This window comes from Cuculus canorus, chromosome 27, assembly GCF_017976375.1.
Source record: "Cuculus canorus isolate bCucCan1 chromosome 27, bCucCan1.pri, whole genome shotgun sequence".
In the NCBI taxonomy this organism is placed as follows: domain Eukaryota; kingdom Metazoa; phylum Chordata; class Aves; order Cuculiformes; family Cuculidae; genus Cuculus; species Cuculus canorus.
This window is the reverse complement of record NC_071427.1, coordinates 4,827,380-4,851,021: the sequence shown is the minus strand read 5'-3', so window position 1 is coordinate 4,851,021 and position 23,642 is coordinate 4,827,380. Positions and strand designations below refer to the sequence as shown.

General features: G+C 50.6%; 1 protein-coding gene across 1 annotated transcript; it reads left to right on the top strand.

The window, feature by feature from the left end:
- The first annotated feature begins 2,859 nt into the window (after positions 1–2,859).
- On the top strand, positions 2,860–3,756 carry LOC104060980 (E3 ubiquitin-protein ligase RNF13). The gene has a single exon (XM_009562839.2). It carries the CDS (start codon positions 2,860–2,862, stop codon positions 3,754–3,756), a length of 897 nt encoding a protein of 298 aa, XP_009561134.2.
- Positions 3,757–23,642: the final 19,886 nt, after the last annotated feature.

Sequence of the window (23,642 nt, the reverse complement as noted above, 5' to 3'; positions counted from 1 at the left end):
TATAAAGAAACATGGGGACTCTGGCAGAGGTGGAGTAAGCGATCAGTTAATAGAGGTAAATCATCTTTTCCTTTCTTCTATCTTGGATCTTTGTTCAAGTGGCAAAATGGGACCCGTTCCCTGTAATTGCTCTGCTCTTGCACACAACTACACTCTCCCACGTGTGCCTTGTTGACATTTAAATAAATTGCAATTATTCCAACAAAGTAGATTGCAGGGACTCCAGAGAAAATGGGTCAAGAATACGTCCCGGAGCATCTGCAATGTATTTAACACATGAATATAGTAGGGGTAGGGCAGGATGAGAACGAGAGTACGGCGCTGGCTGTAATGAATGCAGCATGGGGCTGGAAGCAGCCTGGCACAGCCCCACACCACGGTGGGACGTTTGGCTTAAGTACAGCCAGCAGGAGCCAAAGCCTTCAGGGCACTGATGATGGAGGAGACAGACAGGAGAGATGCAAATGGAAAACAGAGAGGGAGCCAGAACAGACAGGACATCACTTTGAGTCTTTGAGCAAAGATCATCTCAGCCAAAGTCTTTCCTTCAGCCCTCTTCTTCAGCAAAAGCATTCAGGGATTTCAAAGGAGATTAAGGGCTGGGGTTTCCTATCCCACGCTGCCTGTGGGTGGGATATTGGTACCCTGCTCCCCATCCAGACTTTAGCTTTCCCTCTTTCCGCACTCTCTAGAGCTTTCTCTGTACCCCAGTCTCCTCTTCCTTGCCCTCCAACCTCTCAAAGAGATTTTGTCCGTTTGCCTGCATCTCTATCCTACTGCTAAGAGTTAGAGGTCCAGGCTGGATACTGCAAACACTTGCTTTCCACTTTTAGCTGAGGGAGAGGGTTTGTTGGTGAGCAAGCCAGGATGGCTGCTCACTCCTGCCTTGCCAGTTCAAGGCTATGAAAGGTGGGGCTGGAGCAACCAAGAGAAAACAGCACACGCAATGCAAAGGGGCTCATCCCTTGGCCCCATACGTGTCACGGTACAGACAGACAGACGGCTCCTTGTCCAGCCCCAAAGTCAGACCCACCCCTTACACACGCAGCAGTCACTGACAGTACATAAAGCTTTAATCTGGAGGCAGAAATAGAGCATTAAGTGCAAATAAAGAGGCCAAGATTATAAAGAACAGTAGGATGATGGATGCCATCACGAGCAGCCTAAGATCAAGCCAAAACCGTGTGCTCAAAAAGATCTCTCAGTGCACCTCCATTTTCTTCATCTCTTGTTCTACTAGAACGCATTTTGTTTCTCCCCTCTCCTCAAACCCTTCCCTTGTTTTGTTTTTTTAAATGCATCAAAATGTCTCCCTGCAAGTGTAAAACTCTTTGGATGAGGGGGAAATAAAATCGATTGGAAATCACAGCTGCTGGGAGTCTCTGGCGCGCACACACACTGTCTGCTGACATTTTCTGCAGCTCTTTTCCCAGTGAAATCTGTCTCAAGCAGAGCCCAAGGGGGCTCGTAACAAATCAGTTGCCTGGTACACGAGTGATTTTTTAACTATGGGTCCAACGCAACTGCACTGGAAACCATAGGGCTACTCTCAAGTGGATCGTTAAACAAAAAGGGCTGTTTGTTAAAAGGTACAAGTTTTTAGGGATTTGTGGTTCCAAACTGACCTGGGTTCACTGCATATTCAGACCTAGTTTGTTCAGACAACCAGGAGAGGGCTATTGCATCCCTTTCATGTGTTTTTTTCTGGGCACTGAGCAGTCACCATATGAGTTGGGAATTGCCTGAAGGATGGGAGCTTCTGCTGTCAAACATTCTGGGAGGGAGGGACAACACTTGTGTTTCCTACTCCTTTTTCAGCTTTTTCCACTGTAGCCAACATTTTAATACAAGGTTTTACAGCTAGAAGCTAAAGCCTTTTTTTCAGCCATTTGGTTCCAGCAGCTGATGTTTTAAAGTAAGGAAGGTGAAAAGCCCCAGTACAAAAGTTGGGAGCAGCCTTCCTGAGCTCATCCACCTCCCACTCGCTGTGGTAGGGAAGGAGTCCAATGAGCTCAGCTCGAGCAAGAGCCCAAATCTATCAGCCTCTTGAGCAAATCCAGCTGCCCACTTCGTGGCCCTCAAGGTGGATGTCCCCTCTCAGAAGTTTGAGTAACAGCAGAATGAGGCCACAGAGGCAGGCAGAGACTTTCAGCTTCTGCTCACTGCCGTTCTGACCGTTATCAACTGACTTATTTCATATGACAGAAACCCCTTCTACCCCAAACAATTTACTTGACTTGATATCGGTTCAAAGACCTCGATTTTAAGGAAAGAAGTGTGCATTCACCAGGCCAATCTGAGCTGTTGTACACCACCAGAGGCTAACGGCTCATTCCCACTCTGCCACATTTGCCACGGGAAGTTTTGGCCACCAGTATGAAGCACACCAGTCTGCAATGGGCACGTAGCTGATGGGAGGCTCCTTTCTCCTGGCTGCATACCACCCGCAAAATGAAACCAGCATCCTATCCATACCCAGAGGGAGAAACAAGAAGATATGTGCATGGGGCAGACAGGGAAAAAAAAAGGAGAGGGAGAAGTTTAAGCAGGTTGGCAGCAGCATTACATAACCCAGCCTTGGGAAACGGTCACTGGGTGATGTCACAGACCTGCAGAGATAATGTAAGAGTGTTGCTTAGCAGCTGGAGACAACACCACAGAAAAGTTCTATCCTGGGAGTCTACAGAGCACCTGTAGAAACCTCTAGGGCAGAAAGAGTTTTTGATCTCCATCCTGCTGTGGCTCTGAGTCATGGCATGGTGATAAACCCTAGGTGTGATAGCACCTCTATGACCATCTTAGTTTTGCTTTGCGACTAGCCTGGAAACTTGCCTTCAGAGCTACCCAGCTACATTCAGCATGAGTTTCCAGCTCCAGGTTCTTTACTTTGTGGTTGCCGTTGCCTCCCACAACGCCACTGTTGCAGAAGTTTTTGGTTACGTGGCTTACAATGACATCTCCAAGTGCATTGCTTATGAAGCCCTGCCCGCACGCTTTGGGCCACCGCTCCCAGCAGAAGGGCTGACAGAGTATTTGATGAGGGTGATACCACCAAATTCTTGCCATGCAATAGAGAATCCTCCAGCACCAAGAAAGACCTCCAAGACTTATATTGCAGTCATAGAGAGACGTAACTGCTCTTTTGCTGAGAAAGTCCTCCATGCCCAGAGCATTGGATATAAAACCATTATTGTGTACAACGTGGATCCAGAGAAACTGCTCCCCATGATGGCTGGTGGCAAAGAAACCAAACAGCTCATTAAGATACCGTCACTCTTTGCTGGACAATTGATCTCCTTCCACTTGGAAAGGACCTCACAAGGCAAGAAAAAGGTACACAGAGTCTTACCAGCCAAACACTATTTGGATCTTTCTCAAGACAACGCTAAAATGCTGAAGGCAGTTTCGATCGTGCAGGATTTCAGGGCCATATTCCACATCGTTTACACCATTATGGCCACTATCTCAATTATGATTGGCATGAGCTTGTACAAGAGGGCTTGCAAGATCAATCTGCACGTGTATAAGCAGGGAGACAAATATGAGACCTGCGTGATCTGCCTGGCAGAGTACCAGGAAGGGGAATGCCTGAAGATCCTGTCCTGTTCTCATGTTTACCACAGCACTTGCATTGACACCTGGTTCTACACACAGTCCGGGAAGAAGACGTGTCCTATCTGCAAGCAGGTGGTAAACACCTATGTGTTAGGTGACCTCCTGCCAGAGCAGGTTGGTGAAGAGATGCGTGAGGCATAAGAGGACCATGAAAACAATGCATTCAGGACATTAAGATGAGTATATTGAAGAGGAGAAAGATGATGCAAGCGTAGTGGGAGAAAAAGAGTTTGATACACTGAAGAACTGCACCATCTAAGCTATGACCAGGAGAAAGTTATCATTAAAACAAGGGTAGTCTTTCCCTTGCTCGAGTCAGAGCAGCTTTTATTGGGAAGCAAATAGCACTGCAGCTTAACAACAAAAACTCCTCGGGCCAGAGCAACAGGAGACAAGAAAAAAGGAGAAGGGAAGCAGCGATTTAAGAATCTTAAGTATGGGATATGGTTTATCTGCTATGATGCTTCCTCAATTCCTCTCAAAATACACGTGTACAGACACCCAGGCGCACACACAAACCCACCAAACCTCACTTTCCAGAGGGGAATGTCCAGAATTTTCAGGTGAGACCTGTCTTGCAGCCAGCGGCAACCACTTTCTAGCCCAACAAGTAGAGACGGGGGGGGCGGAAAAATACAGGGTTCTAAAGCATAAAGATGAAGCAACCTCCCTCACCCCTCCCCACTTATCACCAGTAAGAACATTGTCCACAAGCCCCCACCACCCCGGTGTCCCCCGACACACTGTCAGCATCGGGGCAGCTCCACACAGTCCATCGAGAAGGACAGTGGGGCTTCGGCTGAAGGCACTTTAACCACCATCTCCTCACCCAGGAGGAGAGGTTGGCAGGAGGCAGAGGTCTTTACAGCAGGATTCACTTTGTGGAGCTGGGTAGATGAGGAAAAAAAAATGAAATGCTTCTAATGGTGGCATGATTGGCTGCTTTTGCCTGCTGGCTGGCAATCTCACACGCTCCCAGAGGCTGACGTGACAGGTACAAGTAACCTCCTGCTACCCAGGTTGTTCCAGGTCATTATCCAAATGTGCCGAAGCACCTTAAGGGGAGCTGGATTTATGTACTAACACAATGCAAACACATCTTCATCTCTTCTCTAGATACGCCAGGTACAGTCATAATTCGAGCAGCCTGTGAATACAATTCCAATCTGGCTTAAAGGGAGAACATAAGCAGAAATCAACTCCCCAGGCTGGAAGAGGAGGCTCTAACACCCACTGTGGGTGGCGCAGCCAGCCCTGTCCCACACTGAGGTTAGGGAGAGCTGGAAACCACTGCTAGCATTTAATCTCAGATAAAAGAAAGGCCTAAAAGTTCTTTAGTAAATGCCAAAAATTAAGGGAGCGAACAGCTCTAACATACTGGGGAGCCAAGACAGACCTGCACAGCTGTACAAAGGCAAAACTCTCAAATCAAAGGCTCTCCTCCAAACATAAAGCATCCTTGTTGTTGTGGGCAGCATCCAAGGAGTGGTCTGTTGTCAGATCACTTGTTAGGACCGCTTTGCAAGATGATACAACCATGACCAGCAAATAAGCTTTGTCCCCTCGAGTATTTCTTATTCCAAGTGGTTAAATGAAGACTCAAGAGGTCAGGGGTTTAGAAAAACATCTGCAGACCTGAAGCACGTTTTCTGCAACACAGAAACCCTGGTGACTTTTGGAACTAACAGCACTAGATTACTTGGGTATCTTTAAGATACGGATAGCTTAGAGAGGGCTGAGGAGAGAGAAGTGAGTACATGGAATGGCCATTGACAAGGTGGATCTGAAGCCATCACTCCTGCCCCAGGGAACCCAGACAGATGCAGGTGGGAGGAAGAGAGGAAACTGCAGGTTCAGATATTTTTTTGGCAGTGGAGAAGTTTCAAACCCAATTTATCCTGGAATGAAACATGACAGCATTTCTAAGGACTTGATGGAAACGAGTCTTTCTGCAAGCCCTCAGACTGAGCTATTTCATTTCATTTGTGGAACAAATGGGGAAAAATGATTTTTACATCAGTTCACAAGAAAGCTGCCCTCCTCTGCAGGGTGAGCTGTCTCCAGGGAGCATAAATCACTTCCACACTGCAGAACAAGGACCCTGAGGGTGTCTGAGAAGGCAAAGGCAATTGTCTCCATCTAAGGAAGGAGATGGGTCCTTCAGATGGCAATTAACATCAGGAAGTTCAGTTAAGAGCCTTTAATTGCCTTCTGCAGGTAACTTGTGTCAGCTGCTTGGAAGGAGGACAGGACTGGCCTTGCTAAGCTGCACAGAGGTCTCCTTGATCCACTGAGGAGCATCTGGAGCAGACCTGGAAGTTCCTCTGATCCCACATCCCCCACTGAGTCCCACATTGTCAAAGGGAAGGAATCAAAGGAGAGATGTCAGCAGCACTCCCACTGCCCTCATTTCCCCTCAGCCAAGGCCTGGAAAAGCCAAGATGCTTTCAACCTGACGGGGCCACACTGGGCCCCACAAGCGCCTCACATCATACTGAGGAAGGAGAAATGATTGAACAAGACCCTTGAGCTGGAGGTGGCTCTGGATAATCACACAAAAAGCCCCAGTGTTCTCCAGCTGCAGAGGAGAGTCCTCAGGGGAATTCTCTGGGCTGCACGCGGTGAGCTGAGCTGGTCATAGTGCCCTTAATATCTACGAATTTCTTTCCATCTTCAAAAGCAGCGCTCGCTTTAGATGGGCTGATTTTTTAACTGAAATGGGTCAGTAGAAAAATAGATCCTTCTTACAACGCAACACTGCATTGCCTTAATTTAAAAGGAGAGGAGAAAAATAAAGAGCAGAATCTGGGTAAGAGAGCAGCTCTTCATTTAATGTTATCAAAGCCTATTGCACTGAAAATCTGAAACGTGTGCCACAGCCAACCTGACCTCCAGCCCTCCGGCTGTCAGCGCCACTGCCCTCCATCAGCATCAATGGCACCACGAACACCACCAAGTTCCCTTATTGCCAGGGTGGGACGTGCAGCCCTTACAGCCTGACTGAGGGTTATTAACTTCTCTGGAAGCAGCACTCTTCTGGTCTTTAAAAATAAACTACAGCAGAAACCACACCGGAGGCAAAAGAGGAGCGCAGAGTCCGGGTCGTGCTGGGGCAGAGCTGTTGACCAAGGGGACACTGATGGAGCCGTATACCCTACAGCAGCCTGGGGACACGGCTGTGGCGGTTCAACAGTGCTGCAGGTGGGTTGGGAATCAGGAGAAGGGTTAGGTTTCTATGCCCCATCCAGGTAGATGGGATCTGGGAAAAGGCACACTGGGAGGTGGAGCAGGCAAATTCCACAGAGATGCTGTAGTGTCAGTGAATGTAATTGCTACCAAATCACAGAGAGGAGGGAAAGAGATGACTGCAGTTACTGGAAAAGGAGCCCTGATTTGTCTACATTTCAGAGCTCAAGCAGAAGGGAAATGGTACCTATGGACTTTCGAAGTCATACCAGAAAAAAAGGATAACTAGAAATATTTTAGACAAACCTGGTACAGAAAGATTAACTCAGGGCAAGGGGGATGCAGTCTCAGGGGTCCAGCCAGGAACAGCTTGGAGAAGCAGCTAAAGCCCCAATGAACCCTTCAGAAAGCCCTAATGAGGGAAGAGTCAACACGGTCACGTTTAATCAGAACCGCAGTGCAGGCTGGAAGCACCAGGACAACCCACAGAGGCCAAATCTCCACTGGCAGCTCTGCCTTGGGGGAGCAGCCAAACACTGTGCTTAATTGAGTTGTGAGGGCGCCCCCCTTTTAGCAACCTCCCACCCCATGAGCTGAGCTCTACTGCACATACTTTATTAAGCAATAACCAGGTTCCAGCACGGCCTCCAAGAACAACACACAGATCTCATTTGTCAAGAGGTTCTTCGCAGTTTCTTGAACATTTTATTGCAGGCTTTCTCTCCACAAACACAGTTGAGTACATTACTGTGAGAATCACCAGACTGTGACCCAGATGGAAGCAGTTCCCAGTGCTGGGTCATCAGCTATTGACTTTCCCAGCAGAACGTCAATGCTATAGATCACCAGGAGCCATTAGGGTGACTGCTTACCCTCTGGGCAGCCGACAGGCAGCCGTCCACCGGAGACGTTTTCCCCATGCACTAAGCCTTGGCAATAACATTTAAAGAAATACTTTAGGGGTTTAAGTGAGATTTGAGTGATCTATGGATCCCACACAGGCTAGAGGTAAGAATTCCAACCTTGAAGACTCAAGTTTAATACCTACAGTAATTAAAAGGAGAGCACCATCTTCCCTGCGGCACAACCCAATTGACATCAATAGCATTACAGCAGCAGAGAGCCTTACCTTTTATCTCCAAAACCCATCTGGGATGGAGATGAAGGGATGGAGATATGCCTGCCCACAGGGCCAGGAGTCTTTGCTACCCAAAGGCTGAAACATCCATGGAAACCTTCCCTCCTCAGGCCATACCGCCCACTTCTCACACCATCGTAGCTCAGGAAGTTTTCTTGCAAGGTAGGCATTACTCAGTACCTCCGTTTCACTCAAAGGACCACCTGTACCGATCCCGGTGTGCGGGCTGGCTGTCCCCTCGCAGCAGGGATGGGAGCTGGCCCTGGCAGCTGGGCTCTATCTCACTCAAGGCTCATCAGGAACAGTGGCCTTCAAGGAGCTTTAGGCACAAGCAGCTTTACTCCCTACCTCCTTGTTCTTCCCAAAATGCCTTGAGCACACCAGGACATGCAGTTGGCCCTTTATAGCTCATAGCTATCATTCTAATCTTCATCCAGCTATCATTCTTCCTTCATCCAGTCTATTTCTCCAGGTCCTTCTTTTCCAGGTCCGACTTTCCTACCCCAGGTTCTGATGCCCGGTTTTCCCTCCCACCAACACATCTCCCCATCCCCTTCTGCTTCTTCTCCACATCCCCTGGTGCTCCCTTCTCCTTTCTCTCCTGCTCATGGAAAGCTCCATGGATGCCTTAAGCCAGGTTACCCCGAGGTGTCTCTGCACGCAGGAAGCCAGCACAGCTAATTCCGGAATCCAGCTCTCTGGGGTAATCTGCAGAGCACGGCTGCTTATTAGTCACTACAGTAGAACAATCAACACAGTTTCTGTAATGCAGTAAGATGGATTGAAGCTACTTAAGAATACAAGGAAATGGGATCAGTGCTTTGAAAAAAAAAGTGGCTTGACTCGCCAAATCCTCTTCTACTACAGCGGCTCTGAGCTCACGCACAGCTTTCGATTGCACACACTAATGCTGCAGCACAGATGCTTACAGCTGGCGACACCAGGACTGCAACCAGCAGTCGGATCCACACCAGGAACACCAACACCTTTCTCTGATGGAAATATATAACAGCCCCATGCCTGGGTGGCAAGGAGCGGGATACAGCTCTCTTGTGTTACTCCTATTCTGTTTTTATCAGGAGAGATCACACACCTTAGTCCGTGTCTGTTTTTTGCATCAGAAAAATTCTGCTCTTTGGTACTTTTCCCTTTCAAGCATATTGGGAATTAAAGCTCCAGCCCTTCCCATTGCATCTGCACCAAGACCTGAGCTGACTGCAAAGCCTCAGAGGCTTCAAGCTACCTGCTCTCTCGCTTAATCACAAAGCGATTCCACACCTCAAAGAGCTGAGGTGTAATCAGGTACAAAACTCTCTCTGACCCAAGAACATTCTTCCTCCATGAATGTCTCCCCTCTCTTGAGATCAGCAGAGACGGTATTCCAGAAATTTAAGTAGTGATATTTCAAGAGGGGGGGGAAAAAACTGTCTCTGCAGCACCAAATCCCACCAGTCACAGTAGCACTGGGAAGATGAGAACATGCGTATCAGGGTCTGGCAACGTAGGTGTTGGGAAATGTCCTTCACAGAGGCATTTCCTACCTGAGGAACCAAGACCAAAGCGTGACAGTGATCCAAAAGAAAAATAAAGTGTCTGCTGTTGACTCAGACAAGGGTCTTCTTTGCTCGCATGCCCTGCCTGCAGGAGAGCTTGCCCAACATTAGGAAGGAAGAGAAGGGCCAGGAAGCTGGAAAAATGCACCTGAGGCAGCTTAGTTCTTGTGTATGAAACCCTAAAGTCTCCTGGGAGACAGTGGATTAAAAACCCAGACCCTCATCGCTTTATAGGCGGGGAACAGAGGTGCTTGGAGGGTGGGGGCACATCCAAGCCTCCCTACTTGCCCATTCCACAAAGCATCTCCTTCTTGCTCCCATTTATTGACTAAGCGTAAACTACTGCAGGAGTCCAAGGATTGAGATCTGAGCTCATTTTTTCCTTCTGACCTTTATACCCCTCTGCCACAAGGCTGGGGGGAAAGGGGGAAAAAAGAACCTGACCTGGCTCCAACTGCCCTAATTAACTGGAGTCCTGATTGATTTTGATAAGGAGCTCTGGCCTCATCCGTCAGCACAGCATTCATCCAGCTAAGCAGAGGAGCAGTGCATCAATCCAGACCACACTGAGCAGCACAGCGCTGCACTAACAGGAGCAGCATCTCCAATTCACCTCTTTGTACGAGGCAGCCTCACTATCTTTTTTTCCCCTTCCATTCTCCTTGGACACTTTTTAAGACCTTTTAAGGAAAATCATCCACCCTCTTCAGATGGACAGCAAAGATTATCCCCAAGGGCTCAATCTGTTAAACTTTAAGCCTGGAGCCAGGACTTCCCAGAGCCCCATTAGAAAGAGCATCAGTGGTGGTGGTCACCAGGGCCAGACGCTCCCAGCCCATCTGCACAACCACAGCGTGTGCAGCTCCTGCACATCGCTGCAAGGAGACACCACGGGCCAGCATGGAGCTAAAGTGAAGGTCAGGAGGTAAAAAAACCCAAACAAACAAACAAACCAGGGAGACTGGAGGCAGGCCAACACAAAGTTTAAGGTAGATATCCTCAACATAAGGAGATGGAGCTGCTGGAATGGGTCCAGAGGAGGCTACAAAGATGACCCAAAGGCTGCAGAACCTCCTGTACAAGGACAGGCTGAGAGAGTTGGGGTTGTTTAGTCTGGAGAGGAGAAGGCTCCCAGGAGACCTTAGAGTGACCTTCCAGTGCCTGAAGGGGCTCCAGGAAAGCTGAGGAGGGGCTGTTCCCAAAGGCTTGTGGTGATAGGACGAGGGGCAATGGGGATAAACTGGAGAGGGGCAGAGTTAGACTGGACAGAAGGAGGAATTTCTTCCCTATGAGAGTGGGGAGGCCCTGGCCCAGGTTGCCCAGGGAAGCTGTGGCTGCCCCATCCCTGGAGGCTTTCAGGCCAGGTTGGATGGGGCTTGGGCAGCCTGAGCCAGTGGGAGGTGTCCCTGCCCATGGCACAGGGGTTGGAATGGATGATCTTTAAGGTCCCTTCTAACCCAAACTACTCTATTATTTAGGGCAGTGTCCTAGGAACATTTGGGGATGAGCCATTTGAAAGCCAGGCAGATTTGGTGGCTCTGGTGTCTGCCCCCACAGCTGTGATTCCCACTGCAGGATAAGAGCTCCGTGAAACAAATTACATCTCATTAGAGGAGGCGAGTGGTGCCCGAGGAGCATCACCATACAAATATTTATTCAAGTCTTTAAAAAGACCTTTGTGAGGCACAAAGCAAACTGTATTCCTGTAGCCATGGATGGCAGTTCCAGCCAGGCAGGACGGCAGCACGGCAAACCCATCCATCAGCACCTGAGCTCACCCTCTGACACAAGCCATACATTTTCCATGCCTCTTTAGGGCAGGATTTGTGAGGCTTTGACGATGGCATGTTCCTTTGCCACACGAGGTAAAGCCAACCATTGCCTCCTTCCCAAGGCCTCATGTTTATCCTGGGCGTAACTCCCTTGACTTCACCAGACAGATTACACAGAATCACAAGGTTGGAAAGGACCCACTGGATCATTGAGTCCAACCATTCCTAACACTCCCTAAACCATGTCCCTCAGCACTTCATCCACCCGTTCCTTAAACACCTCCAGGGAAGGCGACTCGACCCCCTCCCTGGGCAGCTGTTCCAGTGCCCAATGACTCTTTCTGTGAAGAAATTTTTTCTGATATCCAACCTGACCCTCCCCTGGCGGAGCTTCAGGCCATTCCCCCTTGTCCTGTCCCCTGTCCCTTGGGAGAAGAGCCCAGCACCCTCCTCTCCACAACCTCCTTTCAGGCAGTTGTAGAGAGTAATAAGGTCTCCCCTCAGCCTCCTCTTCTCCAGGCTAAACAACCCCAGCTCTCTCAGCCGCTCCTTGTAAGACTTGTTCTCCAGCCCCCCCACCAGTCTGGCACTGTGGTCTCTCTCCTTTCTTCAAGTCCCCTGCCACAGCACGAGGAGGCACCTGGCAGAACCCTTCTACCTGGAAATCCATCCTCAGACTGTTTTATCTCTATTAGCCCTCGCGAGCAGATGACAGGGGAGCATGAACATAGACAGCGTGGGATGAGACATTCACCCAGCTGCTAGTTCAGAGGCATGTCATCATTTATAACACTCCCAGCGATTCCAACTCTCCCTACTTGTTCTCAGTTAAAAGCAAGAAAGAAAAGCAAGGCATTTCTAGTTGTGTATACCTAGCATTCAGGGAGCTGTTTATTTTGGTGCCTTTGGTTTTGGGGTAGCACAGCCTCCCCGGGGCACTGCTCTTCCATAGCAGCGCTGTCAAGTGGTGCTGTAGCCCCTCAGCATCCCACTGGTGCGACGGTGCCGGAGCAGCGAGGCAAGGGAGGTGGGGAGAAGGGGATCACTTTAGGTACCATCTTGGTCCTTCCTGCACCACACGTGTCCTTCGTGGCAGCCGTTTAGCCCCGCCGCACTCGGCGCGTGGGGCCCTGTCATTGACAAGAGAGCCACCGCTTCCCGCACTGGGAAAGAGTTCAAGAACAATATCGAACCAATCTGCTAAAAAGGCTTTTATCTCCATCGGGCTGGCATTCCCACAGGCACCTCACTGAAACGTGCTGCCACGAGCTTGAGAAATAAACCCCGTATCCAAGCCTCAGCCAACTCGGCGACTCTACAGCACCCAGAAACCGTGGCACAAGCAGAGGGGAACCCACAACTGCCAGATGCCTCCATCAGCATCGCAGCCTGCAGGTGACAGCCTCCATCAGCGCCTTCGGTCCCCCACAAACAGCCCCACCATCCCCAGGCGTGAGCCAGACCCACCCTGCGCTTACTCCCTGCCTCTGTGGAGGTGAGCAAAGCCCAGCCCAAAGCACGTCAGCGAAGCTGTGCCTTGTGCATTCCTCATCCAGCTCTCAGCCTCTGCAGTGATCCGGGTGGGTCTGTAGAGCCTGGGAAATCTGGCCGGGACTCCTGGCTTTTGTGCTGTGCCCACCAGCAGCCATAGAGTGCTCAAAGGAGAGTCTTATTTCAGGCATTGCTACCTTAAAGCACCTCTTGCTCTGAAAAGGGGCAGCGACAGCAGCAGTAGGGAGTTAAGACAAACCCCTTTGAGTTACAAACCCCTTTGAGTTACAAACCTCTCTGCAAATAACTTGGCCGCATTTCCAGTCCATCACTCAGACGACACAGAGCTGACTGATCCCCAGAGACTGCAAGTGGTCTGATCCAAATTCCACTGAAGTCCACGGCAAGGCTCATTACCTCCATCTGGCACAAGCTCTGGCTCCTTGCTCACAGTAGCTCTGGGCAAGAACTCCCTCTCCAAGGAGCTCCAACTCGATTAACCAGGAAAGCATCGCTCCTACCTCAAAGCTGGGGAAAAGCCCCATCCCCTTCCCCCCAAGTGTGGGCACAGCAGCACCGGCCGAGCCGTTCAGGCTGGGTCCAATAGAGGGCAACAATATCACACAAACTGGTTCATTAAACTAATTGCAAACCACCAAGGTGAGAACCACTGCCCAACACTCCTGCAAGGCTGGATTTATCCTTTCCCTCCCCGTTTCACTAGGAGGCAAGCGGATGCACAGGCAGCCTGAGGCTTCGCTGGAGATAGCAGCATGGTCAGGATGGATGGCTCCAAAGCAGTTGAGTTTTGGTGCTTCTCAGCCAGCTGTGCTGATTTTCCCCTTGATGTGGGACCCTGCAAAGCTACCAACCCACCCCTTCTCTCCTGAGCCCCACTGGGCCACAGCCACAGTCCCCACGCAGAGCTCTGCCTTCCCCAAACACCTGCAGCTCATTACAGCAATAACAAGATGCACTCCATGTAGAACCACAGCCTTCTGTGAGGCTGTTTTGCATAAAGACACCTTATACACTAGCAAACATTTGTTTAATTAACACTCTCACTCGGCAGAGGTCTGCCCACAGCCCCCATGGCTGCACAGGGAGTGAGGTTTCCCCTGCTGTCATCCAGTTCTGACCCCACTGAGGGGAGTCTTTAGGAGCGAGGCCAGGGATGCACCATCCCCTTCACCCTGGGGAATCTCCCTGTGCTGCTCCGTATCCAGGCACATCAGCCCAATGAGATGCTGCTCAAGAGAAGAGCTTCCCAGGCTCAGAAGCGAGGGGTTCCCATGGGATGCTGGCACCAGGCATCAATGCAAAGCAGCTCGGCTAGCGCAGCTACGTGCTAGTGAGACCCCAACTGCAGCAGCCCTGGTGAAATAGAGACTTTTTTGGGGGGGAAAGCAGTACAAAAAGCAGAGTTTTGAGTTGTCTTTCATCAGTTGAGCTGCAGGAATCATCAGTGTGCTTGTATAGTGAAGTGAATTAGTGTAACAACCGTTGTGGGAGGTTAAGTTAATATTTTACTCTGCATCCACAGCAGGCAAGGAGCTCGCAGGCAGCCAGGCACTGTAACTCCCCATCCCAGGCTAATGTGGCTGCATACATCCATGATTTAAGCTCTCATTACAAGAGGGTGAAAGCAAAGCTGCAGACAGCGTCTAGGAGATGGGATTTCACCCTCACTCCTACCTGGGAGTCCATGGAGGATTCCCATCACCATCAGCAAAGTCAAGGTTTCACCCTTTCCCATCGCGAGGGTTAGCTCATCCCTCCTCGCCTTTGGTTACAGCGTGGGTGGCAATCGCGTCTGTCAGTGTGTTACCGACCGCATGGCTCCTGTCATCAAAAACATGCTGTGCCCAAGGATTGTGGTGGAAGCAGCAGAGCTGAAGAAGCTGGGATTTCACTTGGGTTGTTAGCAGAGCCTTGGTACCAGCATCCCTCATGGGTTTCATTCCAGGAAGCAATTTGTGTCAGAGTAGGGATGAGAGCCTGAATAGCGCGGATTTAGGCTCCTGCTGTATCCCCACAGCACACAGACCTCCTCCAGCCCATCAGGTCCCTGCCAAAACCTGCTTACCAGCTTTGAGCCTCCCTGTGAGAGGCACCAGAAAGGCTCCATCCCCATCACCAAACAAGCTCCACTCAGTCCGTAAGCCAGCACAAAGGCAGAACTCGACTCCTCAGGACAGAAAAGATTGGACCCAAAGCCACAGCATTGAGCTCAAGGACCAGGTTACCTCCACGTTTCGGGGACTGGGAAGAAAAGCTCCATTCGACCCTGAAACCAGCAGCTGAGACAAGCTGGAAGCTGCAGTTTGACCAAAGGAATTCCTCCCACCAGCAGCTGCTGAGCTCTGTTCAAAGCCCTCAAGCTGAAGGCTTGGCCAAGAGCCTGGAGGACGAGCTCATCTCACCCTGGATATGTGTTTGTTTTCATCTGGATTTACATGATGAGATCAAAGCAGCTGCACTGAGGTTAGATAAGATTTACTGAGGGCAGAGCTCCAGGGCATTTGGTTGTGCAGTTTTGCCCCCTTCTCCATTTCACCCCGAGTGGTTTCCAAGCCGTTTGAAGGATGAGCTGGGCTCACTTGCTGTAGCCCAGTGAAACCTGTGTGCACCCAGAGCTCAGTGCCACTTGTCTCCTGGCACCGAACGTGCCTCCAGACAGCAGCCTCTGGCAGAGTGCACCAAAGCGAGCTCCCAGTGCTGGGCTCTCAGCGAGGTTTTTGCTGGCTGCACACTAAGGCCATTCATATATCTGCACAGGGAACAGACAGAGCGAAGCCAGAACAACTGCAAACCCAACCTGTGGGACTCAACCAGGGGACCTGGGCACTTGCACGCAGACACTAAAGTCCTTTCAGGTTGGAGACGTTCCAAACTTTGCTTTTACAAGAACAAAGATGTCGGTGCCGCTTTGGCAGTGCTGGCACAGACCCACCTTGCAGCAGGGCAGCCAACAGCTGCTTTGGAGCCTTTCTCCCAACCTTCCTATCTCCCAAAGCCACACATTCCTCTACACAATAAAAGCAAAATGCTCCCACGTAACGAGGCAGTGGGCACGCGCTGCCAGGTGAGATCGGACCATTGGATCCCCTCTGCAGCAACACTACAGGAAGGTTAAACGCGGGATGCAACAACGCAGGGAAGCACATGGGCGTCAAAGCCACATCCTCCGAAGCCAATGCCTATGGGGCAGTACTCAAAGCCATGATTCACCCCACAGCACTCTGTGCTCCCTCACCAACAGTGGGTTCCACCCTCCCACATCAGCTGGGGTTACTCCGGGTCCACCCGAGCAACCTCCTCGGCACCAAAATGATTAGGGCTGAAATTTGGGGGAAGGCGGTTTAAAGAACAGATGGTTGTGCTTTAGTATCACAACACACTGCCAGTTAATTAATGCTAGCTGTAATTAAACTTTACACAAATTAGCTGTCAGCTATGCTAAAGGGAATCATTTCTCTCAAATGCCACCTTGAATCGCCAAGTTGTGAGACTTTTCTACAACGTAATTAAAAGCAGGAGGCTGGCATAGAAGGGGGCGGGCGGCAGGGGAGGGAATAGCCAGGAGATGAAAGCTGCAGGGTGGGAAGCAGCTGGAGATCCCCATCCTGCACGAGCAGCTCCTCTCCTTTGGTCTGGGGGAACTTCAGGAGCTCTGCTTGGCTTTTATTCCTTGCAGCACACAAAGGAGGTTCTTCCCAATGAGGCAAAGTTTTAGTCTGGAGCTTAATTTTTGGCTCTTGGAAGGAAAAAAAGGTTTGCGCTCAAGAAGCCCAAGCAGAGGTGGTAGGGCCTTGGCAAGAGAAGGAGAAAGTTGGGTCAGAGTTGTTGCAATGAAACCTTTCTATCTGAAAAAGCAGGAAAAAAGAGGCATGCTTGCTGAGAGAGGGCTGGTTTTGACAAGTCTCCTGCCTAGGAGAAGCAGTCTGTCAAAACAGCCATGTTGACATTTTCCAACAAGTTGCATTTTATTCCGGGTGATGATTTGGAAATTTTAGCTCATTCCTTGCTTTGCGTCTTTGCCGGTGCTTATTGAGCTATGAGATGACTGACGCAAGAGAACTACAACCAAGCAGGCAAGAGAACACTTGGGCTTGGCAGAAGGAGGATATTAAGGCTATTTCATCCCAAACTAAGCACAAGTTTTGGCTAAAAATCAGACTGGCAAAAGAGACAACAAACATCTTGATGTCAGTTATATGGGTGGCGACGGGCAGAGGTTTCCAAACATGCCCCTGCTTGCACACAAACACACAGGACACATCACACGGTACCTGAGCATAGTGATGGACACCCCCAGAAGAAGCTCCAAGGTCTGAAGAGGCAGGATGTGCGGCTGCAAACAAGGCAACAGAGAATCCACAGAAACAGCAGGACCAAAAGGAAACACCTCCCACCCCAGCCGGCGCTTAAATAGCACTCTTGGGTGAGTGGGTGAGGGTCCCAGGTGAGGCTGCTCAGGGTAATTACAGCCAATTAGGGCACTTGGGTTCCATGAAGTCAAACCACAGCCTTAAGGAAGAGCCCAGTAACCTCAGATAGACTTAATGACCTCAATCCTTGGGGTAACTTCCCTACTTTCAGCTTCTTCTCGGTTCTGTACCTCTATGCCATTGATCTGAATAATGCGATCCCCTTCTCGGAGTCTACCATCTTTTGCAGCAATGCTGTTGGGATCAATCTCACTCACATAAATACCCATGTCATCTTCATCATCTGTTCTGTAACACACAGTAAGGCCAAGCTTGTCCTGGCTGTTCACTCTGTGTAAATCTACTTCCTCTAATTCTAACTCGTCTCGGTCCATTTCTTGGTGAATTCCTCCCATGTAGTCATTTGGGTCATAGTATTCATGCACTGACGGATGGTCTTCAGGCAGGAGGTATGGGTCTAGCACAGAGACGGGTGGAGTAGGCGAACCCATCTTGCTTAGAGCCATGATGTGTTCAAAGGTGATGTCTGTCTGCGTGCCCACATCTACCAGCTGAGACTCGTGAGGAGGAGTGAAGCCCTTCGTGCGTGGAGTTCTTCGCAGGACCTGTACCACAATGGGCTCCTTGGCTGTTTTGAATGCTTCCACTGCCTGCTCGTGTGTTGCTTTAGATAAATCCTTCCCATTGACCTGACAAACTTCATACAGTAACTTGTACTGCTCTTCTTGCTTCTGTAGAGTGCACAAATTGCATCCCATGTTTAAATAAGTGGCAGAAATAATCTTCCTTATTCACCAGAGCAGCCACAGAAATGTGGCTCACAGGAGCCACAGATGCTCCTGTGAGCCATCAGCAACCCTGTCCAGGAGCTGCAGATGGTGCATCTCCACTCAGCTCCTCATGGGACGCCGGCAACGGGCCCCAAGGTCACCTCAGGGGCTGTGCATGGCCCTGGGGATTCATCTCTGGCAGCCCGAGGTGTTACTGATGCTCGTGTCTCGTGCAGTCATAGGTAATCGATATGCCCCGATGTTTTCCACTCCACGATAAGGAGGAAAACAAAAATATCCATGGTTCCTGCCAGGCTGACACAGAAAATTCCTTCCTGATCCCAAATCTGCTCATCAGAACAATCCCTTCGCAGAGATTTGGTGGGTAAGCGTGTCCTGGGGAGGAGTCCCTATACCCCCATCCTCTCTGTGGTGTCCCACCTCCCATCCTCCTGCGACTCGGAGCACCTGGGAAGCACAGCTGGCCAGATGTGCGCCCGAGAAACCATTTCTCCTCAACTCCTGCAAACAACTGGCTAAGGCTCAGGGTAAGTTACAGCCACGGTCTTGCTGCAGAGCTCCAAGTGTTACCAACCTCTTGAAGGCAGAGCAGGACGGCCTTCCCTCGGAGGGCAGGAGCGAGGGGGGATTTATGAATTAAGGTCAGGAAGGGCCACTGTGACTCTCTCCCCTGCTCCTCTCAAATGCACACACTGCAGCTATTTTTCTCCTCCAGCAGCTGAATTAAAGCCTCTGGTTTGTAGCAACACCAAATCTCATTTTGGAGTCTCTGAGCAACAGTAAATCCCTGGTCCTTTGCTCTCCGTCAGTCTCGCTGCCCTGCAGTGTGTCCTCCTCCAAGGTTGCCTCCAGCTTCTGGCAATTAGAGCTTCTCGGGCATTTTGCTTGACAGGCTGTAGGCTCCGTTTCCAGCCCAATACGCACAGAGCAGTTCAATTCCTCTGCACCAGCGCTTTCCAACCTCTCCTCAGGGCATCCCAAGACTCTCACTCCCCTCTTGCCTCTCCCCACCGCTGAAACCCCTTTTCCATTCAGGGCTGGCTGGTGCGGCGAGCGGGGCTGCCCAACGGCCGCGCCACCACGTTCCCCCAAACGCTGCGCAGACTGGAGAGCACTTCTCGGCTTTTCTTTCCTTTGCTGGTTTTTTTTTTTTGAAGCTCAATCAAGGATCGCATCAACGTCTCTTTTTTTTTTTCCTGTAGCTCAGCGCTGGGAGCTCATGATGAGGGAGTTATACATCCATGACCCCTAAATCCTTTTCTGAGTCACTGGCGCTGCAAGCTCTGCTCTCCCATCCTAGAGGCAAACAATCCAGCTCCTTTGTTCCCACCTAAGCTACAGTGGCCTCATACAAAGCACCAAAGGCACTGCTGTTTTACACTTCGGGAGTGCTTTTTGATTTTCCAAAGCAGCACAAACCAGTCGTAGTAGGGCAGGAGCTGGAGTCCCCAGGGCAGACCAAAGGGATGGAGTTGCGTATTGCTGAGGTCTGTGTATTACTAAGGATAGAGATGTAAAGGCTGGAGATGGGCATTGATGTGAACTCAGGCCAAAATATTTGTCCTTTCTGGATTTCTGAGCTCCTCAGCTTGGTGGCAAGACGGACCCCAGCTCAAAGAGCAGGAACAGCCCTGAGTCTTTTCTCAGCCAAAAGCACCGCACAGCTTTTAAACGAGGCTTCTCTGTCCCAAGTCCTTGCTCCAGGGGAGCCTTGAGCCATGGCTGTGTGTGACAGACTCTTTGCCTGACCCGCAGCTGCCTTGTCCCCAGTCCAGAAGTGATTCAGCCCACTGCAGTCCTTATGGGAACCATTTGGTGGCCTCTCCTTCGCCTCTGTCGCGAGACTGGGATGTGCAGAGCTTTGCATGCGGCATTGTGTTTGGCTGTGGAACTCCCCTGGGCTTAAAGAGCGGCTGCATGGCTCCATCCCACCATCAAGGCTGGGGGACAGGGACAGAGCTGCCAAGCACAGCGATGGCCAAGGTCCAGCACACAGAGCAGGCTCTGCACCTCACCCTGCTGCTGACAGCAGTCGTAGGAGCTCAGTTGTGGCTTAGAGATTCACCCAAGCTCATCTCATGGTGGACCCAGGACGTACACCAGCTTTTTGCTCCTCTACAGGAATAGGTTGGGATTCAGTTTAAAAAAGAAATCAGAGCACACTTGAGAAGCGGTGGTTGGGAAAGCACTGTGCGTGCAGTGCAGGGCTCTGATTTTGCTCCTTCTTCCCTCTGCCAAAGGGCGCCTGCTTGAAAGTCAACGAGAAACGACCCCCAGACGCCTGCCTGAGCAGAGAGCTCAGTCCCAGCCTTACAACACCAAAAGCAGCAGGAGGTGGCGGCTGCCTTCCCCCACCTCCTCCAGTTCAATTAAGGAACAACTTGTTTTCCTCCTTGCTATCCTCCTTTATCTCCAGCTCCTTCTTGTGCTGCTGTTCTTCGCGTGATGGTAACATCGTGGTACCCTGCTCACACAGCCCCTGGGAGCACGGGTCCATCTCGCAGCCCGTGGGCTCCTCAGGCTGTGGGAGTGCAAGGCTGCAGTGGCCCACGCGGCTCACCGTGTGTGCGGGGGTGTGCACGGGCGTGCATGGGTGTGCATGGGTGTGCATGCACGTGTGCGCATGTCTGCATTACCTCTACGGCAGCACTGGGGGATGACTTTGCTGCCTGCCTCCACTGCTCTGGTTTAAGGTTTAAAAATGTGGGTTTGGTAGCAGGAAAAGAGTGGGGTTGTGGTCACGGATGCGTTGCATCCAGCTGCTGAGCCACCCTCGTGCACGCCCGGCGGTGTCCCACTCGCAGGATGCTCCTCTGTGCTTTCCGTGCTGTGCTCAAATGCAGATGCTCAGCTGGGAAGAGACAAAACAGCCGCGGGGAAAGGTCTGAGCAGGGATAAGGATAGGGATGGGGTGTGGGAGGAAGGGCTGTGGGCACAGCGGGTGTCGGTTAGGGGTGGGTGTGCATTTCCTCCCCCGCCTGTGCTGAATCACCGTTTGCGTCTCACTTGCTGGAGATTCGAGGGCTCGGCTGCCCGGCTGTGACGCGCGCCCACTTTCCGACAGCAAAGGGAGTTTTCCTGGAGGAAAGCCCAAACAAAACCCACGCGCAGATCTCCCGCACCCAGGTACAAGGTGTCAGCTGTCACCGAGTGTTGTGAGACGCAGGGATACGTACCCAGACAATTTGCAGGCATCACAAATAAAGTTGACACCATTGACAGGGAACAACTCGAGGACATCGCCTGCGGGAGACCCCACCGGAGCCACAGACATTGGCTTCTCTGAAGTTGTTCAATAAATTCCTGGATTTAAGGCCAAGAGAGATCGTTCAATCATCCTGGCTGACCTCGTCCATCGCAGTCCCCACCTTGTGCTGGGAATTGTGGAGACAGGCATTATTACAGCCCCTCCGGAGTGATACCTGGTGGTGTTGTGGATGGGAACCTCCGACTCTGCTCCACCACCTGCCCACCGAAAATGCATCTCCTGGCTGGAGTCAGCCCCCATCTCACACCTCTCACTACACCAAAGGCCCCTCATTCTCCCCAAAGGTACCGTTGTAATCTCAACAGGGAGCTCTTCCCATCACTCGCTGTCAGGGTTTCCTCTTCTCGCAGTCCTTTCGCTGTGTCCCAGTCCCGGCTTTGGGGACAAGTCTGGATCCGTGTAGGTACAAGGAGATCTCCGTCCTCAAAGGGAGTAGACATAAAGAATTTCTTCCCTATGAGAGTGGGGAGGCCCTGGCCCAGGTTGCCCAGAGCAGTGGTTGCCCCATCCCTGGAGGTGTTCCAGGCCAGGTTGGATGGGACTTGGAACCCCTGATCCAGTGGGAGGTGTCCCTGCCCATGGCAGGGGGTGGAAGTGGTTGGGCTTTGAGGTCCCTTCCAACCCAAACTATTCTATAATTCGATGATTGATGAGCAGTACAGGAGATCAAGCGGGATGTGGACCCTGGTAAACAAAGCATCGCAGAACAGGAGCTGAAGGCAAGTAGGAACCTGCCCATCTGTAGCTCTAGAGCTCAAGAAACATCTCCTTAAACTGGGCTGCAATTTCATGAGTCTCTGCTCTGCACTATTTGCTTTTGCTTTATATTGTGCTTGGAGGGCTCTGGCTGACAAGGACACCATTATGATTATCTACTCCTGCGTGTGCGTGCCTGCACAGAGGCTCAGGTGTCTATCAGTCGGAATAAATTACAGAGACAGCGAAAGGAAATGTTGCGTTTCATTAAAGCCCCGCTTTCCATTTGCACTGGGAGTTTCTCCGGTTAGAAGTCAAACTGCACACCCGCCACTTGCTAATTGCGCTTTTCAGAATCAAAGGCTTTAGCCAAAGGGATAAATATATAAAATTGTCGGGAAGGAAACATTTTCTTCTTGAATTCCAAGCGAAAACTGAACTAATACGGACTTCTTTTGATAATAAAAGCGGCAGACACAGATATCCGATCTCTGTGGCTAAAGGCAGATTGAAAGAAGTGAGAGATTCGCTTATCAGGCCAGGAGGACTGTACTAAGTGACTGAAATTACATTAGGAAAATCACATCCCTGGTTTTTTTTCTATAATTGTCTTTTGTTGTTTCGCCTCTTTTGCAGGTAACTCACTCGGTGGGATTCGGGCCAGCGAAGAGCATCAGTGAGACAAACTGCAGCGTTCGGGCATCCCGACCGCAGCATCCTCACACTTCACCCACCCGCCTCCTTATTTTCCCTTTTTTTCCCTTTCATTTTCCAGCCAAGCCAGGGCCATTCCTCACTCCTCGGGCCTTGGGACAGGGAGATGGAGGACAGAGTCACGCGTTGTTAACCCCCACTTTCCTGTGGCTGTTGGTGATTTATTACAAGCAACGAGGCATGAGGACAGCGAGGCAAGGACCGGGGAGCATCTCTGCGCCATCCCCGCTCAGAGCTGGTTAATAAGGCGTTTGAAAGGGAAAGGGTGAAAAAGTAGAGGACATGGAATTCTATTTGGTTCATCTTTTGGTTCTTAAGGAGGAAAAATAGCTCCATTTCAGATGGGACAGCTCGGAAACACAACGGTCTCCATCACACCAGGAGGATCCAGCCTTGAATGAGGCCAGATCCTGCTCTTGGCTGCAGTCGGGTGGGTCGGGAGTGAGACAGCTTCCCCCACTGCTGTGTAATGAAGGCAAAACCCATGCACACATCTTCTTATTTATGTATTTTCACCCATTTTTTGAGTAAGGCTGGCGTTTTGGCTCAGTTTCCATCATCTGGTCTCCTTTTTTTTTGCCCTGAGAATCAAGTTAGTCCCCAGATTAACAAAAAAAAAGCGGGAGGAGGAGGGAGGGAACAAATTATGTGACTACTAAATAAATAAATAAAAAGAATAAAAAGAAAAAAAAACCCTACTGGAAACTCTGCAGCTTGTTGCAAAAAACGACTGTGAAATTTATGGAACGACAGCTCAATTGAATGAGATTAGGAAGAAAAAGGGCTGTCTGTTTATGTGAAGAGTTTCCAGAGTTATCGTAATTAATTATAACAAACATATCGCAATGCACATTAAATCCTAGGCTTCGAGGTTTAGGTTGGTTCCTAACGCTCTAACTTGGGCTGAGCTGCCGGAGGCTTCCTTTGCCATCGGGACCGTGGCACCGGTGTAAAGCGGGGCAGAGTA